This window comes from Mobula hypostoma, chromosome 9 (genome assembly GCF_963921235.1).
Source record: "Mobula hypostoma chromosome 9, sMobHyp1.1, whole genome shotgun sequence".
NCBI classification, from domain to species: domain Eukaryota; kingdom Metazoa; phylum Chordata; class Chondrichthyes; order Myliobatiformes; family Myliobatidae; genus Mobula; species Mobula hypostoma.
This window is the reverse complement of record NC_086105.1, coordinates 90,912,094-90,935,982: the sequence shown is the minus strand read 5'-3', so window position 1 is coordinate 90,935,982 and position 23,889 is coordinate 90,912,094. Positions and strand designations below refer to the sequence as shown.

Below are 23,889 nucleotides of genomic sequence, written 5' to 3'. Positions count from 1 at the left end.
AGAGATACCTGTTGCCATCGACCTCCATCTTTACCACTGACTCTTCTCCTTCTTGATGAAGAAGTGTGGTTATCAGAGCCACTGGATCCATGGCTGTGTGCTGTGTGGCCACTTCTGGGCTGGTGGTGAGGACTAATGTCAATAGTTCTTCCAGGTAGGGAGACCGCATCTCAATTAAACCCTTTAATACTGTGGGAGTGACAGAATTTTAATGATGATAATCTCTAACAGAACAGACATCTAAAAAATTACAAAGAAAATGCCCAATAGGATGAGGCATAATTACTCCAGACACTTAACATTCATTGCAAAATACTTCTGACATTATTTAGAAATTTTACATTTCTTCATCTTGGCCTTTACAGTTTTGGCACATATTTTAGACATGTGCAAACCAGCCTCCCTACACTGTTAAATATTGGACATTTTATCTTTTTATTCACTTGCACACATAATACTCTTCACTGCATTCTCTTTAAACAGCATGCTCATCACTGAACAGATCATCTGAGCAATTCACCACAACTTCAGAAAACTTGCTTTCTGCTTTTAAACACAATTCTCAAATCTTTTGCTAGCTTCAGTTGTTGCATTTCATTATTGCTGAGACAAAGCCAATGTAAAATGCACTCTTCCATGTCCCTGTGTTAATTAGGCTCAGAGGCACATGTAAACTGCAAAGAATTATTGTGTATTCCATTAGTTACTAATAAACTCAGCGGGGAAATAAGTATAAATTTCTTTATTGAGAGCGTGATCAGAGCATGAAACTCCATTTCAAACCAAACTCGGGATTTCAAACCAAAGGAGCACATGGGAGAAAAAGAGAATAAAAATATTTGCTGAAAGACAGAGTTAATCTTGGGTAAAAGGAACACTTCTGATGGGTTTAAACAGCAGCATTGACAAAGTGGTCCATTGGCTAAATTCAGCGCTGTCTACCCTCTGGAGTTTACAAGAGAGAATAAAAGATGCTGAGGAGGATTGATACAGTGGATGCTGAGAGAATGTTTCTGCCAATGGGAGAGTATATAAAACTAGACAGGACAATCTCAAGAAAAGGCTTTGATCACCAAGACTGGCACAAGGAAAAACTACTCTCTTGTGGTTGAGGACTATTGGAATTCTCTGCGCCCCCCCCCCCAAAAGCTGTAGATACTGGGTTATTAAACGTATTCAAAGGGCTGTGATGTATTTCTGGACTACAAGGCATTCAAAAGACATGGTGATCAAGCAGTAAAGTGGAACTGTAGGCAAAATGCAGATAAGCATTGCTTTAAATGAATGACAGAGAAGGCATGAGAGGCCAAGTAGTCTACTCTTTTTCATTTTTTAATGTTCTTAAATGTTATGTGTTTAGATTTAAATGGTCTGGTTTGAATGGAAACATCTCAAATTAACCTTATGCTAGCGTACAGACAGTCATAACACCTTTAGGAATTAATGATCAGAAAAATTATTCAATTTAGGATTGTTTCTGGACTGGTAGCACCGAGACAGGACAAATAATGCGGGCAATGTAAGTTCACATCTCTACACTGCAGTTCATGAGATCTAACTGGTTGAATAATGTCCTTTAGGGGAGCATACCTTGCTGTCTTCATCTGGATCTTTCCTGCAAAACTATGACTGGTTACAAAGCAGCTTCTAATACTCAACTCTCAATCAACATAGCTACATTATCTAGTCATTGCTGTTTGTTTAGAACTTAGATAACCATAAAAATATATTGTACTAAGGCCATATGCCCATACCAAGCAAAAAAAAGCCACTTTGTCTAACCCCAGTTGCCAGCTCCCTCCCCTTCCACATTGCTCCTATTGCCTGGTATTTCTCTCTCCCCCACCCTCCCCCTCCTTTCAAATCTACTCCTCAGCTTTCTTTCTCCAGTCCTGCCGAAGGGTTTTGTCCCGAAATATTGACTGTGATTTTTTTCCATAGATGCTGCCTGGCCTGCTGAGTTCTTTCACATTTTGTCTATGTTGGCAGCTCTTAACTGCATTCCATAAATCGCAGCAGATTAGGTGGTCATCCATAAGATTATCAGATATACTGAGGGTTTCTTCCTCAAGCAATGAATTCAAGACAAACCATGCTTTACCATTCTATGGGTGAAAATAAAATCTTCAGCTACTTCTCCCCACTATTCTTTCTATCTCAATTTGACTTTCTAATTACCCTAAGCAAAATAACTACTCCCTGCTCACCATGATAAGGCTGAACAAGATTATACACATTGATTAACCTTCTTTTGATCTTGACAACAGCCCCTGCCTAACACTCTCTCCATGACAATAATTCCCCAACACTGGCAACATCCATATAAATCTCCTCTCCAATCTCTCTAGTGCTATTGTCCATTGTACAAATGGTACAGAACCTGGTTGCCACATGTCCAATGATGCAACGCTGATTACAGGGGAAAAGCACTACACAGGTTTCACAGCACTTTAGGACAACATGAGGCCACTAAAGTCACAAAATCACAGCCTCAAATATATGACATTTTTCAAGACAAGTGAACTCAGCAAACAAAGTACCATTAAGAGTTAACAGTGAGAAGCATGTTTCCACCAGTTTTTTCTAAGTAATTTTTTTTCTGTCAGACAAAACTAGTTTCTTTGCCATACACTGCAGTAGATTCATACCTCTTCCCATCAACTCTGGCTCCACGTTGCATGCCTCCCCGGTTTTCAGAGCCGACATTATTGCTTGTACTGCTGAATCGATCAGCTCCTGGTCTTGCCGATAGCTCAGCTGCTCAGCTAGGTGCCTGAAGTTGGCTCGTACTGTCGAAACACAATCCCACAATGTATCGCAAGCTGTGCAAAAAGCCTGGCAAGTTAACACCATAAGTTACAAGTTGAAGTCTAACCTACAGTATGTAGCAGAGGATGCTACACACTTGTTAATCCAATGAGCTAATAGCCTCACTTAGGCTGGGCTTTAAACAGATATAACCTAGCCATTACCCCAGAAAGGGCAAAATAAAGTAATTTGGAAAGATGCTTGTATAACCACCAGTTAGAATGAATTGAGAATCTGAGACTTTATATGTGACCCCAATTATTGGTTGGAAATAAATCTTTACAGACTTGATATGATGGTGCTGTCATTTAGAATTATTCAATATGTATGTCACCTTAGATCAGTGACCCTCCAGCTGTTCTGAGGGACTCAAAAAGACACAAGCAAAATCCAATAAACCTTCAGAATACAAACATCCCAGATATTCATTTTGAAATAATGACCTGAAGGATCAAGTGTTGTTTCAAACCAGTCTAACTTGGCTCCTCTAGCAAGGTATTATCTGAATTTTGCAGAGCAGCTCTAGAATCCATTACTTTAACATTTAAAATAACTGCTAATGAAATCCAATTGGTTAATTGGGTTTAAGAAGCCACCTGATAAGAGTTCCCACCACGAGTGCCTAGATATTTTCAGATACACTGCCTAAGCTGTTTTGAATTAATCAATTCCAACTGGGACAGTAATAGGATGTTTCAATGAGTAAAGCTCTCAGGTTAAATACAGAGGGAACAGAGGTGTTTGGGTGGGTGAGCATGCAGGTGAGGAAAGTATGTGTAAATGATGGAGGGGGTGAGCATGCATGTGAACATAATAGGAGCAGGTGTAGGATACTCAGCCCTCATGTCTGCCCAGCCATTCAATATGATCATGGTTGATCTTCTCCTAGATTGTTTACTTAATGCACAAGAAAGAATTGTTTTACCTTTTGAGTTCAGAACCTTCAATGCTGTTAATCTGCATTTTTACCTGAGTGAGATTTAATTTGAGCACAAAATCTAGGTTGAGACTCCCAGTTCAGTACTGGCGTGTCACACAACTGGAGATAAGAATTTAAACCAAGCTTTGTCAATTTTTTTTAAAACAAATTTAAAAGATCCTATGACAAACAACAGAAAATCTGCAGATGTTGGAGATCCAAGCAACACACTCAAAAATGCTGGAGGAACTCAGCAGGCCAGGTGGCATCTAAGAAAAGAAAGAGTACATTTGGGCGTTTCAGAGCAAAACCCTTTGGCAGGACTGGCAGGATCCCATGGTGCTATCTCAAAGAAGAGTGGGAATCTTTTCACAGAGTTCTGAGCAATATTTTTCCCTGTGTTTGTGGGAGTTTAGTATGTGTGAATTAGTGTTGTATTTCCTAATTACAGTACTGACTACACTTCATCAGTCCATCATTGGCTATGGGGTGCTTTGGGTCAACCTGGAGTGATAAACAGCCCTGTAAGAGTGCTAGTCATTCAATGTCACACAAACATGAATCAAGTCTTTGAGAGGAAAGATCAGGGTAACTTGAACAATATTTAAAGAAATACTTGTATAAAAGAGCCTTGCGTCTGGAAGAGTGAATGAGCAGACCAGGCTGTTAGCACAGATTCACTGTGATGAGGAACGGAAACATTTTGGCAGATAGTAAACAAAATGTAAAAGAGGGGTCCACGTACTTGCAACAGCAGTTTGATAAAAATGCAACACCTGACTCACCACAATCAGTGACTCCAACTGTCAAATTTCCTTTTCAGTCTGTTATACTAAAGCTGAATCATTTTGCATATGAAGCTGATAGAAAACCAAGAGTAAGCAAGCAGACTCCAACAGACTGCTTAAGGAGATATTGAACAGTAAGCTTATTTCATATTAATTCTCCAGGGATTTGTTGGTGGTGTTGGGGGGAGGGGAAGGGAAGGAAGAATAATGGAAACCTCTCTTATTAAATTATGCTTATCTCCTTCGATAATCTGGGTTTCTGTACTTCAAGGGCAGCAGGAACAGCAGTTTTCTTTTAGGTTTACCAGGAGATAAGTGAAGAATTCTGTTTTTTTAATGATCCCACTACACAGAAAAGGATCTCCTGATCTTTCTTTCCAGACAGCACAAGGCACTTGACAACACAGAAGATAGCACCTACTTCTCACCCCTCAGATGGATATATAAAAAAAGTGGTCACTATTTTGCAAAAAAGGAAGAAAACTGTTTGCAGCATCTTGACTAGTATTCATTAGCCAACCAACATTACTTAGAGATACAATATATTTCATAGAACTATACTACATTAAATCACAGTATATTCAGCATAACCCATCTCTACCAATCAGTGGGTAGCCTTCCAGATTAATCCTAGAGTACTGCATCTGGTTTATATTTGAGATAAAGAAGTTTTACGTCTCTAAGAATGACTAATTGTGGTGTGTTCTTTTAAATCTCCTTACATATCTAGTGATCTTCCACTCTTGCACTTTATTCTGCATTCTGTTATTCCATTGTACTATCTCAGTGCACTGTGCAGTGATTTGATCTGTATGAACAGTATGCAAAACAAGGTTTTCACTGTACAGTATCTCAGTAAATGTCAATAATAAACCAATTCCAATATGGCTTTGCAGAATACTTCCATTTAATCCACAAGTATGACCCAGAGCATTCAGTTGCCTGTCACTAATTCCCCAACCTGTTTATGACATTTGTCATCTGACCTACACTGTTCTCACAAACTACAACATAAGTTCAAAAAACATCTTGCCTTCTAGCTAGGTACATTACTGTCTTCTGGATGCAGAGTATAATGATTTTTAAAAGTCTCTATACCTCTAATTTCCAAGACCTATTGTAGCCTTGTAATTTCTAATATTTATTCACTTTTTATTTATAGTGCTATTACACCCACTTTCAATCCTTCACCTATACCCGATGCTACATCATGCCTTCTGTGATTTAGTCTCCCCTGCCCACCACCCTATCACAGTCCTGCAAGTCCTCCCTTCCTTCCCCTTTTTAGATTTGATGAAAGTCTATCAACTCAAAACATTAAAATCTGATTACTCTTCACAAATGCTGCCTGACCTGCGAGGTCTTTTTCAAAAATTTCTGTCCTTCTTCCAGATTTGCCTTTGGTTATTTGTGTACAAATTGGCAATTGTATTCTACTTTATAATAGAGACTGTACATCAATAGTACTTTTTCTATAAGACCTTTGGAATGTACTGTGGACAAGGGTGAAAGTTGACTCAAGGCAGATTTAGTGTTCTTTGAGCAAAATACAAATTAATAGAAGAACTCAGTGGGTCAGGAAGCATCTGTGGAGTGGATTGAACAGTCGCCGCTTCCAGCCAAGACCCCGATTGTGGCTCAAGGATACAGGAGAGATGGTCAATATAGAGGTGAGGGGAAGGGATGGAGAAGGAAACCAATAGTGGATCCAGATGAAGAAGGATGATAGGAAGATGGAAGAGGGAAGAGTAGAGAAAGCTACAGAGGCTGGGAGGTGATAGCTGTGGTCTGTGGAATCTGATAGGAAAGGAAGGTGCAGCATGGAGCCATATAACGGAGATGGGTTGGACAGAGGGAATAGTGGGGGAAGAGATCCCAATGGGAGGAGTGAGTGAGTGATGGGCAGTTGGAATGCGTGGAGGAGGGGAAGAAAAATAGGGGCTAGAAGGAGGACAGGTGCGTGGAGGAAGAACTGCAGAGGTCAGGATGACAGAGAAAGGGACAAGCGGGGAACAGGTTACCTGAAATTAAAGAATTCATGCTGTTGGGTTATATACTACCCAGACAGAATATGAAGTGATGTTCCTCTAGTTTGCATTTAACCTCACTCTGGCAGCAGAAGAGGCCAAAGACAAACAGATCAGTGTGGGAATTAAAATGGCTAACAACTGGGATCTCCAGATGGAGCGTAGGTGCTGGGCAAATCAGACGCCTAGTCTGTACTTGATCTCACCAATGCAGAGACCACATTGGGAGCACAGAATGCAACAGACAAGGTTGAAGGACATGCATATGAATCTTTGTGTCAGCTGGAAAGACAGTATAGAACTTCGGATCAGCTTGAGGTTTAAAAAGCATTATTGGCCCATCACACATAACTGATACAGTACCATCGCCCGTTCTGTGCTTCAGCGAGCATTGAGCAGCCAGTGATTTCAGTAGTGCTCGAAGAGGACTGTCTTCTGTCGCCGAATTCTCTAGCCATGTCCGGAGCTGCATCACCACGTTGTAGAACAGGGACACAGCAACAGAGTCCTGGGGCTTGATTTTCTGTAGATGCAACACAATATAAACAGTCAACCTTTGCATTTGTACAACGACCTCCATGCTTGGTAGTAAAAGGAGGCCAAGCAATGAGACTGCCCATGCACTGGTCAGAAAGCATTCACAGGTAGAATCCCAATAATGCAGCATTGTGCTCATTCAGGAAGCTCCAGATCTCAAAAGACAGTTCACACTTGATGGCCAGAGTGAAGTTGCACAGGCAGACATAGGAGGACAATGGCATTCACAGTACTGAGTCCCAGGATAAACCGAAGGCATACGAAGTGTAGAGGGTCAGAGTGGTGTTCAGACCAGTATAATAAAAGTACACAATTCAAAAATAACTTGGAGATACAAGAGTCTGCAGATGCTGAAATCTGAAGTAACAAACAAATGCTGGAGGAAGTCAGCAGGCCGAGCAGTATCTGTGGAAAAAAGGAATTATCAACATTTCAGGTCGAAACCCACTGAGTTTTTCCAGCAGATTATAGATCAAAAATGACTTGCCTTCCCTTTTCTCTTCCAAAGCAGTTTCAAACTGAAGCATTAGCTGTGTTTCTCCACAGAAGCTGCCTGAACTGTGGAGCTTCCAGTATTTTTGGCTTTTATTATTTTTCCTATTGCCTCCCAAATCCCATTGGCATCAGAAATTCCATGCCAGGTTTGATTTGCACATAAAGTAATCAGTGATTTCCCAAGAAAATGCTGGGAAACATCAGCAAGACCAAGTTCAGTCTCAGAGTCCAGTGACCAAGACTGACAGATGCAACTTCTGATATCAGTCAGGATATCTCAGACTTCCACACTGATAATAAATGAAAGGAATTTTGAAACTAAGGTTTAAATGGCTGAGCGAGTTATGACCCAGTATCCCTCTCGTATACTGGCATAAATGCTAATGCGGAAACATGCTAACAGCATGCACATTCACATTTTCACAAACACACTATTACAATCAGTCACCAGCAAAATCACAACCATACCTGATACTGGTAAAGTTGTCTCATTAAAGGACAGGAGATGACATAATTCCTCTGCATGGATAAGACAAAGGCCCTGCCATGTGGGGAGTTCAGCAGTGCAGACACAGCTTGGAGCAGACGAATAGCAATTCCAGTCTCCTCGGCCTTCCCCTGGTGGGCACGACTCAACTCCTGAGCCAGTGTGTGCTGTAACATCAGCGAGATTGAGCGACTGCTTGTGTTCTTCCATCTTGGGTCAGGATTCATGGGGAAAAGCTGCAAGGGAAAAGTTCATGATTATATGAAACTTAACATGCAGGAAAATAGCCAGCAATCAACTCAACACGACAGAGTACTGCAACAAGACCTTGCCTCTCCTGAAGTTGCTATAAGACTGAGCTGGCAAATTGTACATGTATATTTAATACTAAGCCACAATCTAGGGCCCTCCACTATTGGATTGAGTCCAGCAGAAAAGCTGCTCAAGCAGGAGAAGGGTGTATTGCCCCAAGGAATTAGATGGGCAGCATTGGTGCTATGTACAAAAAGAGATGTGCTAATAACACTAAGTATAGAACCAGCAACACTGAATACTTCGACCAAACAACACGAAGAACAAAAAGAGCTTTGCACTGTTTTTTCCTTTACATACATTTTTTTATAATGAATAACATTTATTTTTGTAATATAAAAAAGTTAATATTCTTGCATGAGCCCTTTAAACAAATTTCATCGGTACATCACCTTCCATACCTCTTCTAAAGCATCCTAAAGCATGAATATGCTATAGGATCTATTTCAATGCATCTTGCTGTTGACGAGATTAGCAGCGAAAGCCAGCTTGCGCAGTAAGTATGTTGTGTGACAGTGGGAACAACAATATTAAATTGCACCCAAACCCCCACCAACATAAAACATTCCCAAGAGGCAAGAAGACGACAGGACAGCCAGGGGCAATAAGGGAGAAAAAAGCTCAGGTCTCAGATCTCCTGAGACAATTCAAAGCAGTACATTAGATCACATAGTCATTAGAAGTACATCAGGTTTGACATTACTGTTGCACTGTATGTGAAAGGCAAACACCTTTGTACCTGAAGAAAGAGCCCAGCTAAATCTTCATCTGGCCCAATTACAGGAATCTGCGTTGGCCCCCTGATTCGGATGGGACACTGCGGTGCTGTATTGTTTGAGTTCTGTCTGTTGTGGTCTTCATTTTCTAGGATTACAGAAATTTATGTTTCATCAGCTATAAAAATCCTGCCATTTCATATTACTCACAACAAAACAGCTGTTTAATGCCAAAACAAGCAGAGAGATTTTCACTAAATGGATTAGTAAGTGCATAGCCTGATAAATACACAGATGTAATCCCCTTTCTACGTGGAGTTCACTGAACATAACTGGAGTTTCCAAAAGGCAGAATAATGGACTCATGATCCTGTTCATTAAGACTCTAGCTACTACCATAGAGTGCACCCTGTCATAGTCTGCTCAGCCTCAATATCCAACCCTACACACCAAGCTCTCATTACTTCCCTCCAGTCACTGTGTAGTGAGTGCCAAACCCACACCAACTAGTCCTCCAGTGAGACACGTTCCCCAACTCCAACCTACGTTTCACTGGTCACTCACTTATGATTTTTCCAGAATCATAACTCATTAAGAAACTTATCTGTCCCCTGTGTAGCTTCCCAATATTACCCCGCACTTCTCCACATCTGGCTACACCCCACTTTCTTCCACCCTCATCCCTAGTGACTGTGCCATAACAGCTCCACTTGATTACTCTTCCCTCAATATCTAACCTAACCAAGGCTGGGACTAATGCAACACCAGAAAGTACAGCATGATGCATTATACAAAGGGAATCCTCTAATTGAAATTGCTAACAATACTTTTTATGGTGAATAAAAAACAGAAGAACTCAAACTGCTAGTGGTACCTCTGCTTGGAGGCACTGAGGTGGTAAGCAGAGTGTGGAAAGTGTGGCCACCAGTTGCTCCCCTCTCATGTTGTACTTCCACCAGGTGGGCCATGTAGTCTGCAGAGAGGCAGCAAGAGTTAGAACAGCCTTGCAAAATCCATTCAAATCCACTTTAAGTAGTTACTTCAGCCCACAATGTCCATGTCAACTACTGTCCATCCATAATGAGCAATGCAAAAAACACCGGAGGAATTTTGCAGGTTAGGCAGGATCTGCGGAGGGAAATGGCCAGTCATTGTTTCGGGTCAAGACCCTTCATCTGAACTAGACCAAAATGTCCACTGTCCATTTCCTTCCATAGATTAGCCTAATCAACTGAGTTCCTCCAACTTTTTGTGTACTTTGAAGTAAACTTATTATAAAAGTACGTCAGGGTAGCACAACGCTTTACAGTACAGACAACCCCCATTCAATTCCCACCACTGCCTGTACGGAATTTGTACGTTCTTTCTGTGGCCGTGTAGGTTTTCTCTGGCTGCTCCGGTTTCCTCCCATCATCCCAAAACATACCTTTTGGGAGGTTAATTGGTCATAGTAAATTGTCCTGTGACAAGGCTAGGCTTACACTGGGGGTTGCTGGGTGGTGCAGCTTGAAGGGGCAGAAGGGCCTAATCTGTGTGTGGTACCGTGGTCAAGAGGGTTGAGAACTTCTGCTCCCAAGGAGTGAACATCACCTGTCCTGGTCCAGCCATGTAGACATCACAAACAAGTGTAACCCCCTCTGGCCACCCTCAGGGTCGCTTGGCTCGCTGTCGTCTAGGGAAACAGCCTCGGCCCCGACAAACTGGGTAATTCGTTTGTGTGGATGCTGTGTGAGGTGCCCGACCCCGCCCAAATAACAGACAATACACTAGATGCAATTAAATGATTTACAGTTTATAGATATTACTGGAACTATATAATTAAAAGAGAATAAAATATAAAAGGAAAATAAAAGGCGCCACACTTATCAAAGTTCAGTCTCTTTGTGCACAAAAACTGTTGGAGCTCAAGGACCTTCTTCTTCACCCTGCGACCCCCTCAGACCACCTTGACCGGCTGCCTGGGACCAACAACGGTGATTGACCAGACGCTCCACACGAGTCCGTCTCCGTCTCCTCGCTGAACGTCCCGCTCGGGGTCCGACCCCGTTAGCGGACTCAGAGCACCTGGTCCATCCTCTGTCTCGCTCTCCCGCCTTCTGCCCCAAAATCCCGCGCATACAGTATCTTCAAATAAACCAAAACCATAACAACTATCCTAATTGGTTAATAGCACTCTCTTATCACACACTAAAGCAAAAACAAACTGTTAGCGCAAACTTTCTCAGGGTTTAACACAACAAAGCCGCATTCCCCAGATTAACATAACAAAGACGCCATTTTAATTAGCCTCCGCAGTAACATAAAAATCGAAACCCCCTTACACAAGAATGCTCACCAACACCTCTACTTCCTCAGGAGGCTAAAGAAATTTGTTATGTCCCTGTCAAACCTTATCAATTTTTATCAATGCACAAGGAAAGCATCACAGCTTAGAATGGCAATGGCTTGCGACTGCAAAAAACTGCAGAGAGTTGAGCACATCATGGAAACTAGCCTCCCCTACTTGGCCTCGAATTATGTTGGTTGATTTACAGAGGCAGTTAGAAACTCAGATAAAGACCTCACACAGCCCAGACATCCTCTCTTCTTCTTTCATTGGGCAAAATATACAAAAGCCTGAAAGCACAAACCACCAGGCTCAAGAACAGCTACTAGCCCACTGTCATACGGCTATTGAAAGGTTCCCGAGTACATTTACATGACTTCCTGACTTCACTATCTACCTTGTTATGATCTTGCACTTTATTGGCCACATTGACTGCACTTTCTTTGCAGCTGTTACACTTTATTCTGATATTGTTTTACCTTGTACTACGTCAATACATTGTGTAATGAACTGATAAAGAGCATGCAAGCTTTACACTGCACTTCCAACCCTGTGACATAGAATAATCCAATCCCAGTAATCTTCTCTGCACACTCAAGTGTAATCATATCCTTCCTCTAGTGTGGTGACCAGAACTGAAAAAAAATATTCCAGCTTTATTTTATATATTTATAACGTGACTTCTCTGCTGTTAATATATTTTTAAGACAGAAAACGCCATTCCAGCCCTTCAAGTTGCACCACCTAGCAACCCCCAATTTAACCCTAGTCTAATCAAGGGACGATTCACTATGACCGATTAACCTACCAACCAGTATGTCTTAGGACTGTGGGAGTAAACCAGAGCACCTGGAGGAAATGCACGCAGTCACAGGGAGAACGTACAAACTCCTTTAAGGCAGCGGCAGGAATTGAGCCTGGGTCGCTGGTAGTGTAAAGCATTGTGCTAACAACCATGTTACCACTGGTTACTGAAGACAAGTATCTCATATTTCATATTAGGATGGCACGATAGAGTAGCCATTAGTGCAATGCTTTACAACGTCAGTGATCATAAATAGGGCTCAGTTCTTACCACTGTCTGTAAGGAGTCTGTACATGCTTCCTATGACTGCTGGGTGATGCGGTTCCCTCCCGTATTCCAAAGATATGTGGTTCGGATTAGGGTTTAGTGAGTTGTGGGCATGCTACGCTGGTGCTGGAAACTTGGTGACACTTGCGATGTGGCCCCAGCACAATCCTCAGACTGCGTTAGTCACTGACACAGACGACGCATTTCACTGTGTGTTTCCATGTATAGTACTTGTGGCAAATATAGCTAATCTCTATGCTTTCTTAACCACCTCATTCTGGGATCTTTCTGTGACCCTTCGACTCTTTTCCTTAGTATTCTCTAAGACTACCATTTATTGTATCTGTCCTACTCTATTTCTCTCAACATGCATCACTTCACCCTTATCAGGATTGAATCCTGTCGTGGAATAATCCAACCGTCTTATCACTGGAAGCCTATGATCAACAACAACACTAATCTTTGAGCTGTCATTGAACTTACTATTTATACTTCTGACATTTACAATATAGTCCAGTATACAACATTTACAACAACCCCACTTGTACAGACTCCTTACAGACTCCACTTTAATTCCTACGGTACGCCATTGCTCACAGGTTTCCAATCACAAAATTCTCCCTTATTATCCTCTGCAGCCAGTTTGCCATGGACATGGCTCTAGGCTACGAGTATAAAATAGTTCGGCACTTGATGTTTATCTATTTAGAGATACAGCTTGGTAAAAGGCCCTCCCGGAGCAATAAATTCATGTCATCCAATTACGCTCATGTGGAAAGAAACCGGAGCATCGGGGGGAAAGCCACTGAGTCACGGGGAGAACATACGAACTCCTTACAGACAGTGCTGGAGTTGAACCCAGGTCACTGGTACTGTATTCGTGTTATGCTAACCCCTATGTTACTGTGCTACCCACTCAGCTTATATTTACCCCTTTGCAGACAATTTCCTTCCAATGCACAAACTACTTGATGTACGTACAGAAGATAGAACTTTGGATGAAATGTACTATAGTTAATGTACAATACTTCTGAGATGTGGTCCCTGCAGTGATGTGGAAAACAGAGCAGCAGAGCAAGAATCTAAAAGCTGTATTTAAATAACAAGCAGGCAACACGTTTGAGATGATGATCGAGGCACCAAGGCACACAGAAAATTTCTATGGTATTTTGCATAAAGCCATAGAGTTTTTATAAACTTCTGAACAGAAGGACAGGACAACTGAAAAACAGGAAATGAAACTATGCACTAGCCCAAATGTAAAAGACTGCATTCAAGTCTCTGAGGAAGACTTGACACCCACTGAGCCACTGTTAACAAGAACTCACTAGTAGACAATGAGCAGCATCAAGGGCTTGAAATGCTGATTGATCTACAGCTCGCTTGCCCAAGATGATGAGGGAAAGATAGCATCCAGAACACCAAGAGATAAACTGGACTTGGGACATTCTGCTCTGAAGGACACAGCTCACTGAATAATCTGCCTCCTGCTTCAAAAGTCTGGACCTTCATCCTGGGAGGAGATTGCTGGGCAGAAAGACTAATGCTAATCCCAAAGCTACCCTTAACTTGAGGAAGCACATGTTTAAACCAGAGACTGCAGAAAAATTTCACACAACATTGCCTGAATTTGAAGCCTTGAGTTATCAGGAGAGAGTGGATAGACTGGGTCTTGATTTCCCTGAGCAAGTGGAAAGATATGATAGAGCTGGATAGCATTAAAGATAAGCATAAAGATTAGCTTTCTTCGTCATGCATATTGAATTATACAGTGAAATGCGTCATTTGTATCAACGACCATCAGTCCGAGGATATGTTGGGGGCTACCCACAAGTCTGACTATGCTTCTGGTGCTGAGACAGCATGCCCATAACTTACCTGTGGTTATGTGGGAGGAAGCTGGAGCAATCAGAGGAAACGGTCAGTCATAGGGAGAATGCACAATTTCCTTACAGACAACAGCAGGAATTCAGTAACAAGATTTAAGAAGCATCTGGTTACGTATTTGAATGAGGACAGTGAGATATGGAATTAATGTAGGTAACTGGGATTAGTATAGATAGGCATGCTGGTCAACACAAACACTGTAGGTAATGTACATCAAAGTTGCTGGTGAACGCAGCAGGCCAGGCAGCATCTATAGGAAGAGGCGCAGTCGATGTTTCAGGCCGAGACCCTTCGTCAGGACTAACTGAAGGAAGAGTGAGTAAGGGATTTGAAAGCTGGAGGGGGAGGGGGAGATCCAAAATGATAGGAGAAGACAGGAGGGGGAGGGATAGAGCCGAGAGCTGGACAGGTGATTGGCAAAAGGGGATACGAGAGGATCATGGGACAGGAGGTCCGGGAAGAAAGACCGGGGGGGGGGGCGGTTGACCCAGAGGATGGGCAAGAGGTATATTCAGAGGGACAGAGGGAGGAAAAAAGAGTGAGAGAAAGAATGTGTGCATAAAAATGAGTAACAGATGGGGTACGAGGGGGAGGTGGGGCATTAGCGGAAGTTAGAGAAGTCGATGTTCATGCCATCAGGTTGGAGGCTACCCAGATGGAATATAAGGTGTTGTTCCTCCAACCTGAGTGTGGCTTCATCTTTACAGTAGAGGAGGCTGTGGATAGACATGTCAGAATGGGAATGGGATGTGGAATTAAAATGTGTGGCCACTGGGAGATCCTGCTTTCTCTGGCGGACAGAGCGTAGATGTTCAGCAAAGCGGTCTTCCAGTCTGCGTCGGGTCTCACCAATATATAAAAGGCCACATCGGGAGCACCGGACGCAGTATATCACCCCAGTCGACTCACAGGTGAAGTGATGCCTCACCTGGAAGGACTGTTTGGGGCCCTGAATGGTGGTAAGGGAGGAAGTGTAAGGACATGTGTAGCACTTGTTCCGCTTACACGGATAAGTGCCAGGAGGGAGATCAGTGGGGAGGGATGGGGGGGACGAATGGATAAGGGAGTTGTGTAGGTAATGGCCTGTTTCTATGCTGGACAAAGAAAACGATTCAAGGATGTGCTCAGAGCTTAAAGAAGTGTTCATTCTGACTCCTAGAAAAGTGTCGCCCATAATCCCAGAAAGTGGGGAGGGAAGATTCCGGATGGTATTGAGAGTCTTGAGGGCTCAGCATGAGCAGTGAAAGGTGCCACCATCTCACAAACTAACTAACCACCTAACCTGCCAACTACCTGCTTTGGCTTTGGAAGAGCTCACTGGCCTCATCAGTCACCTCAGAACCCAGAGAACCAGAGTGGAATCAAATCATCCTTAATCGTGAGAGACTGCTCAAGAACAAACCAGATTTAAAGCAATCATTTAAATGTCCATAAGGGAGGCAAAACTACACTTTGCAGTCAACTGTTACGATATGTGAACACACTGTCCGAAAAGGTGGTGAAAGCTGATTTAATAATAACTTTCAAATAGCTGAGATGTAACAATCTGGTACGTTTGGGGGTAACAAATGGCCAAGTGGGATGAACAAAATTATTGGTGCAAAGAGCTAGTACAGGCAAGATGAGTCAAATGGCCTCCCCATACCATGTGATTTCACAGTGAGGAGATGTGGAGAGGATGAGGCACAGAGCTCTTATGCTCCATTACTCTCACTCTTTAAGCCTAAAATCCCAAAGAGAAAGATTCAAAGCCGAGATACATGATTTCACTGGTTTCATTGAATTTTATAACACTAATTCAAATAAAAAGTCTTATTTATTTTTGTAACATTATTATATCTGAAATCACCAGACTAACATAAATTTATTGTTGGCAACAAAAAAAATTAGCCAATTCACTCCCTTGTAAACCAGACGACCTATATGAAATACTGTCTTGAAATTAGAACAAACAAATAAATAAAACAAATACAAGTCACTTAACACCGGATAAACAGTGAACATTGCCTCTGGGTATCGATGCAAACAATCAGCACTGCAAAACCAGAAATAATAGCATGTTAAATAATCAGGAATTAAAAAAATATAATTCATGTTTCAATATCATAAAGAACACCGCAATAAATTTGTAATTTTCCACTTCTGAATCATTCATCCTTCATTTTTAATTACCATCCATTACTTTGAATTAGAACATTGCAATCATCCACTCCCCTGTGTAGTCTGCTTATTACAACTATCCATTCAGTAACTCCATCTAATTTAATCACAATGACTGTGCTAGATACAGCAGATGGTCCAAGATGGATTACTGAGGGGCCCATGCAATCCCCTGCTAATTCTGGCCTGATACATGGAAAGTGGGGCGAACAACAGCCAATTCACAACAAGCATTATTTGAAATGCAGTCTCCTAACCTCAGCAAGATGAGGGTCTATAAACAGCACAGCCTCTTAAAGCAAAGCAGGAGGGTGAATTAATAACCAACACAGCTAGAATCACTGCTTTCAGCCTCTGTTGGCGTGAACCCTGGTGGATAAATATCTCTGCTGTCATCAAGAGAGATAAGATCAGTGTTTTCACCTGAACCAGAAGGTTATGTGTTCAAGTTCCATTCTCTATGAGCACAAATTCCAGGCCAATACTCTGGTGTAGTACTGAGGGAGTGCTTCACTCCTGAGAAGTTGAGGCCTTACACCAAAGCCTCCTTTTCCCTCTCAGGAAGGCAATGATCACATGGCCAATATTTGAAAAGGAATGTTGACCCAGCCAATGTTTATGCTTCAATCAACATCACATAAACAAACAACCAATAACTCATGATTGTTTGTCATAGCTTGCTATGTGTAAAACAGCTGCTGTGTTTCAAGGAGATCCACTGGGTGTAAAATTCTGAGTTCATGGTATCGGTACACCATGTCCTCCAGAAACAAAAATGCTGGGAACACACAGTAGGTTAAGTAGTGTATTTGGTTCACTGCAACTGAAAACATGTCTGTGTAATTTTTTTCCCCTAATCTTGATGAAAAGTCATCAAGCTGCAACATTTACTGTTTCCCTCAGCTGCTTGACCTGTTCAGTATTTCCTGAAGTTAGTTTTGGTCTGGATTTCTTTCAATGATCAAATAATGCCTGCAATCAATTCTCCAAGCTCATATGAGGTTTGATGTAGTGTTGATGACATGTGGAACTCAATCCTGTCAGTCAACATCACCCCCACCCCTGCCAAGTATGCCTCCAGCACAGAAGACACAATTAAAAGCTTCTCAGCCATTATTGTTATTAAAACACTCACTTTTGTCCATTATGTTCTGTTCAAGTGTCTGAGGATCGTGAGACACAGCCTGGTCCAGGTACTGCAGGAGCTTGCTCATGCTGGAGACGGGTATTCCAAAGGACTGGACAAACAGGATCAGCTGCTGGGGCTCCAAATCTTGGAGAGCTGTGAGAAAGACAAGGAAATGATGTTGGAGAATTAAGACACAAGAAAGACAGCAAATGCTGGAAATTTGGATCAACACACATAATGCTAGAGGAACTCTGCATATCAGGCAGTATCTCTGGAGGGGGAGAAAGTCAACATTTGCATTCAAGGTCCTTCAATCAAGATTGACGAAGGGCTTTGGCCCAAAACGTTAACTGTTCATTTCCTTCCATCAATGCTGCCTGACCTGCTAAGTTCCTCCAACATTTTGTGTGGGAGGATGAAGAATTAGTTGCCTTGCATACACCTCAAAGCTGTTCCAGCTAACTTAAACTTGCTTAATCTCAGAAAAGCAGATTGCAGCTCCCTTGTCTTCCCACCCCACTCTTACACAAGCTGACATTTTTAAAACACCCGCGCACCATATCTACTGATTACTGCTTGATTTATCCTCAATTTTCACTCCTCCTTTCACCATTGGTGGAATCAAGTAATAAAGACTTAAACCCACCTCCTAAGTTCCACAATTAAAAAATAAACACCTGGAATCGAGTACAAGATTGCAATTCAATTCACAAAGTGCAGATGATACCAGAAACCCAGGCAGTGAACCTCAAGTGGTTTATTAGAACTGTCAAGTTAACACCAAGTCTTGAAATCACTCGAGGACACCTAATTATACAAGTAATCAACTTCAGAGAGTGGTCTTATTCAGCTTTTATTGAACATCAGTTTCTGTCAGCAAAGCTCCACCTTGCTGAGTTGCACAGATGCTCAGGCTCAGATTAATGAGCAAGAATGGAGAGCAACAGAAGTACACTTCCTCCTTAGCCTTTATCTACAAATAAACATCACAATCTTTAAAGGACAATATTCTTCAATTATATTGACAGTAAACCTGTCACAGTTCACTGGTACATGCAGTGGTAGTTGTCAAATGACTGGTAAGACGAAGATGACCCCAAATACAAATCTTGGCTATGAGATACAGATACTAATAAGGGTAACCCATCAGATCTACCATGATGGGGGGAGGACTGTGCCCAGATGTTTTAGCTTAGAGGGCTATTTCAGTTTATAAAAGATGACTTTGTAAAATGATAATAAAGAACAATTACTGAAGGTGGAGACATTTTCTGGCTTTTGCAGGAATGAAAGTATAAACATGTCAGATTTTTGATTATCAAAATTCAAAGTAAATTTATAATCAAAGTACATATATGTCACCATATACAACACTGAGATTCATTTTTGTGGGCATTCACAGTAAATACAAAAGATACAATAGAATCAATGAAAGAATGCCCAAATAGGACAGACAATCAATGTGCAAATACAAAAATTAAAAAAAAAAAAAAAAAAAATTCAAAAATAATAAATAAATAAATATGAAGATTATGAGATAAAGCATCCTTAAAACAGTTCACAGGCTGTGGGAACAATTCAGTGATAGGGGGAGTGAAGTTATCCCCTCTGGTTCAAGAGCCTGATGGTTGACGGGTAATAACGGTTTCCCGAACCTGGTGGTATAGCTCCTGTTCCTCCTTCCTGATGGCAGCAGCTAGAAAAGTACATGGCCTGGATGATGAGGGTGCTTGAAAATGAATGCAGCTTTCCTGCAACAGTGTTCTGTGTAGATGTGCTCAGTGGTAGGGAGAGCTTCAACCTAGATGGACTGGGCTGTATTCACTTCTTTTTGCCAGCTTTTCTGTTCAAGGGCATTGGTGTTTCCATACCAGACCATGATGCAGCCAGGTTGCATTATGGCCTGGTATAAGAACACCAATACCTTTGAGCCAAAAACCCAACAAAAGGTAATGGATTTGGCCCAGTACATCACAGGTAAAATGCTCCCAACTATTAAGCACATTTCTTAAACATTAAGAAATAGTCCTAACTCATTAACTAGGAAGGATCATTTTGTTTTGTAAAATAAAGAATGGTGTCAACTTGGGAAAGGGCAATAGGCTCAATTTAAAAAAAGTTTATTTACCGGCATCTACCAATCGAGACACTTCTGAGCGGATCATCCGGAGTTTCAGCCAGTCAGGGAGAAGCAGTGCTTCTTCTGAAGTATCGACTAGAAATGCCGTGGGGAGTGGTTTCTTGTCAGGAAACCACACGTCAAGAAGGTGGTAGAAATCACTGTCACCTGTAAGCCACAATTCAAGAATGATTACATGCTAAACAACACTGCAGAATTTTTTTTAAGCGGGAGATTTTAGGAAGAGCTATCAAGGAAACACTCACACTCAAGCCTAAAAGGCCGATGAGCAACTTGGTGCAATGAGATGAAGTACATTTTTGTTGGCATTAAAGTTCAACTTGGCATAAAGTCCATCTACCATGTGAGAGCCAGCAGCACAGTATCAGAAGGCAAACCCTCCCATACTCAGACAAAGCACCCTTTCAACACCTGCTTGGCCAGATGAATTTATTCTTAGGACATGGCAAGACCAGTACTTACGGTCACTTGTTAATTATCTTTGAGATGATGGACCACCTTCATAAATTGCTCAAGTCCATGTGGTGAAACAACTCAGTATTGTTCCGAAGTTACAAGATTTGGACTAAGGAATAATGATGGGTTAATGATATAATGTTAAGATCGGATGATGTAGGACCTGGAAGGAAAGTCCTTACATGCACTCCACCTGTGTCCTTCTCAGCTGTAAAGTTCCAGATTTCAAGCAGGGGTTCTGAACCTGGGGTCCACACACCCCTCAGTTAAAAGGTTGGGAATCCCTGGTTTAAAGAAGCAGTTACAAGTTGCTGCAGTTCATCTTGTAAAATGCACAAACTGCAGTCACAGCACACCGATTATGCGGGGAGTAAACATTTTAATCTGATGCTGGTTGTTTCAATTAAGCAATCACTTTATCCTGGAAAGCACAGCATATGACATTGGCAACACGATGGGAATGTTCAAACACTAATCACATTCTCATTGTGCAAAGCTGCAAGTGGCTATCTCAAGCAGCCATGTTACACAAATATTTCAGTGTCGCACAGAACTGCTTAATGCAAGTTCAAACATGGTCAACCCACATACCCTTCTATTTATCAAGGTGAGAACTGCTTGAGAACAGAATATATTCAATCTCAAACTTGGCCGAAGTCAACTACAGAATGGGTCAAATGCTAACCCAATGTTAGAGTGGATCCCATCCCATCCAGGACATGCTATTCAAGAGAAGCTGACAATCTAGACAGGTATATGGAGGAATCTAAGGTGGAGGCTTATATGGGAGGCAGGGTTTGAGGGTCGGCACAACATTGTGGGCCAAAGGGCCTGTACTGTGCTGTACTATTCTATGTTCTATGTCTAACAAACTGTGGGCAATTTTCTACAACAAATGCTCACAACTTCAGAATATATTGGTGCTGACTTCCTGAAATGTCTGGGTTGGGGAAGCGAGAAACTATTCCAAGTTAAATTTTAAGCCAGTTGCTGTAAGTGAACAATATGAGGATCAAGTTCAATAAGTGGTTTCTGCAATGAAATAAATATTTTGTAAGTTAGCTAAATAAACTGGAAAGGAATAATATCTGAATTATTGCTCCTCAAGCAATTGACACAATAGCAAACTTCTTTCTTTGTTATGAATATACAAGGTATTGCAGAAAAAAAATTGAAGAACTGCTTTTTATTCAAAGTTCAAAGTTTTTTTTTAATCAAAGTACATATATGCCACTCTATACAACCCTGATCCTGTATGATCTTCCTGATGGCAGCAGCGAGAAAGAAACATGGTCTGCATGGTGGGGTCATTCATGATGGATGTTGCTTTCCCGCGACAGCGCTCTGTGTACATGGGGGTTATATCCATTATTTTCTGTAGGATTTTCTGTTCAAGGGCATTGTTGTTTCCATTACAGGCCATGATGCAACCGGTCAATTCAGATTTCACACAAGCAATCAAGACACCAATTTTAGAATTTTGAAATATAGTACAGGTAGACCTTCACTAATCTGACTACCTGTAATCTGGTTCCTTCGATAAACCAGCACTGATTATGCTTAATGTGATCCTTCTGTAATTCGGCATTTTCATTAATCCGGCACTCCTCAGGTCCCAATGGTGCCGGATTAGTGAAGGTCGACCTGTATTAACAATGTACTAAGCAGACATGATGCAGAACAAGGTTCCACAAGGTGTAGTAAGGTACTGACATGACAATCTCCATCATACAGTGTGACAAAGGAAACATATTACATGGTATAGACTCAGAATAGATTAGGTAACTCCAAGCTGGACACAAACGGACACCATGAATCATCAGCAGCAGTGACGTCCCCCACAACATTTTATCTCATGGTCCATGCAATCCACCGTCAGGCGCAACTAGGTGGTCTCACTCAACAGACTGGAATGAAACTCTGCAGTCCTATACATCTCGTTCTCAAAGATGGCAGGTCTTAAAATGTGCATGCTGAAGGAAAAGATTAATTATTTGTCAGCACGTAGACATGTGCAACAGATGGATGATCCACCTGACTTCCTTCTGAGATCCCAGCCATCAGAGAAGTCAAGTCTCCAGTCAATTCAATCCACTCCAAGAAATCAAGGTATCAAGAAATGGACAGTACAGAAAATGCCCTACAAAAGTACTGAAAGCCTGCCATACAGAAATGGCCACCACTTTAGTGAAACTATTCCAATACAGTTACAGCCTGCCATCTACCCAATAATATGGAAAATTGTTCACCTATACTCTGTAATTAAAAAAAAAGAAAAACCCAACTCTGGTAATCATCATCGATCACTCCTCAGCAGAGCAACAGAAAATGTGATAGACAGTGTTACCAAAGAGCACTTACTCACTAATAGGCTATTTACCGAAGCCCAGTTTGGGTTTAACCAGCATGACTCAGCTTCAAGTCATTTCACAAACTTGTTGTGAATGTGGATCAAAGAGTTAAATCCCAGAGGCAAGTATGACTACCTATGACATCAAGGCACCATTGGAAACAAGTGTGGCAACAACTTTGTTGAGTGGTGTGGGCTGAATCACCTGCAGTTCAACATATCTAACAGAAAGGAGTCGGTGGTGGACTTCAGCAAGATAAAAACACCTTGCATTCCCATCTCCATCAAATAATCATCCAGGACTATAAATACTTGGGAACTCACCTGGACTGGACTGAAAATACAGAGGCTCTGAACAAGAAGGGACAGAGCCGACTGTACTTTCTGAGGAGGCTCTGGTCATTAAACATCCGCAGTACTATGCTGCAGATGTCTTATGACTCAGTGGTGGCCAGCTTTCTATTCTATGCTGTAATTTGCTGGGGCAGCAGGGTGAGAGCAGCTGACAGCAAGAAGATCTACAAGCTCATCAGGGAAGCTGGTTCTAGTTTGGGGTGGAACTGGATTCTCTAGTGGACGTGCCTGAGAGGAGGATGCGGCAGAAGCTACGGAGCATTATGGACAATCCCTCTCATCTCCCCCACCCCCTCCAAGACATACTAGACAAACAGAGGATTGCCTTTAGTAACAGACCGATTCTACCGAAGTCCACCACTGAACACCACATCTGTGACAGTCAGCAAAATTTTAAAGTAAAGACTAGGAATTTAAAGAGGACCTTGGGAAGATTTTTTTAGTGCACAGAATTGCTAAAATCTGGAATGTATTGTTGGAGCTGGTGCTGGAAGCAAGTTCTCTCACAATGTTTGAGTTAAATTTATTTTAGCACTGGAAACATCATGCATTGAATTATATGGGCCAAGAGATGGGGAATGTTATTACAATTTTGAGATTGCATGGACAATGGGTAATAGCCAGTTAGCATGGACTCAGTGGGCTGAAGAACTTGTTCCCTTGATCTATGACCCAGTGATTGACATGCGGGGGAAATTCACAGAAGACTGCACAATATTCGATTCTATTTGCAATTTCTCAACAATTCAGGCATGGATGATAAATGGCAAGTAACATTCATGCCATAAAAAATGCCCACCAATGATCAAGTCCTTCAGTGGAGAGTCTAACCACCTACTGCTGAAATTCAATGCTGTTATAATCACCAGACCCTTCACCTTGATCAAAACTAAATGGAAAAATCACTAGACACACAAAGGCTGGTC

General features: G+C 41.8%; 1 protein-coding gene across 4 annotated transcripts in view; it reads right to left on the bottom strand.

Annotated features, from left to right (window-relative positions):
• ints1 (integrator complex subunit 1) overlaps window positions 1-23,889 on the bottom strand; it is a 149,298-nt gene that overhangs the window by 54,810 nt on the left and 70,599 nt on the right. For 3 of the 4 annotated variants that reach the window (XM_063058663.1, XM_063058662.1, XM_063058664.1), the window contains exons 27-34: window positions 19,792-19,950; window positions 17,670-17,816; window positions 9,964-10,062; window positions 9,113-9,237; window positions 8,043-8,297; window positions 6,906-7,065; window positions 2,649-2,789; window positions 9-189 (exon numbers count right to left, since the gene is read on the bottom strand). In XM_063058663.1, the coding sequence (XP_062914733.1) occupies window positions 9-189; window positions 2,649-2,789; window positions 6,906-7,065; window positions 8,043-8,297; window positions 9,113-9,237; window positions 9,964-10,062; window positions 17,670-17,816; window positions 19,792-19,950 (1,267 nt within the window). The remainder of the gene's footprint in view (window positions 1-8; window positions 190-2,648; window positions 2,790-6,905; window positions 7,066-8,042; window positions 8,298-9,112; window positions 9,238-9,963; window positions 10,063-17,669; window positions 17,817-19,791; window positions 19,951-23,889) is intronic. The other variant, XM_063058665.1, reaches the window with a different exon arrangement.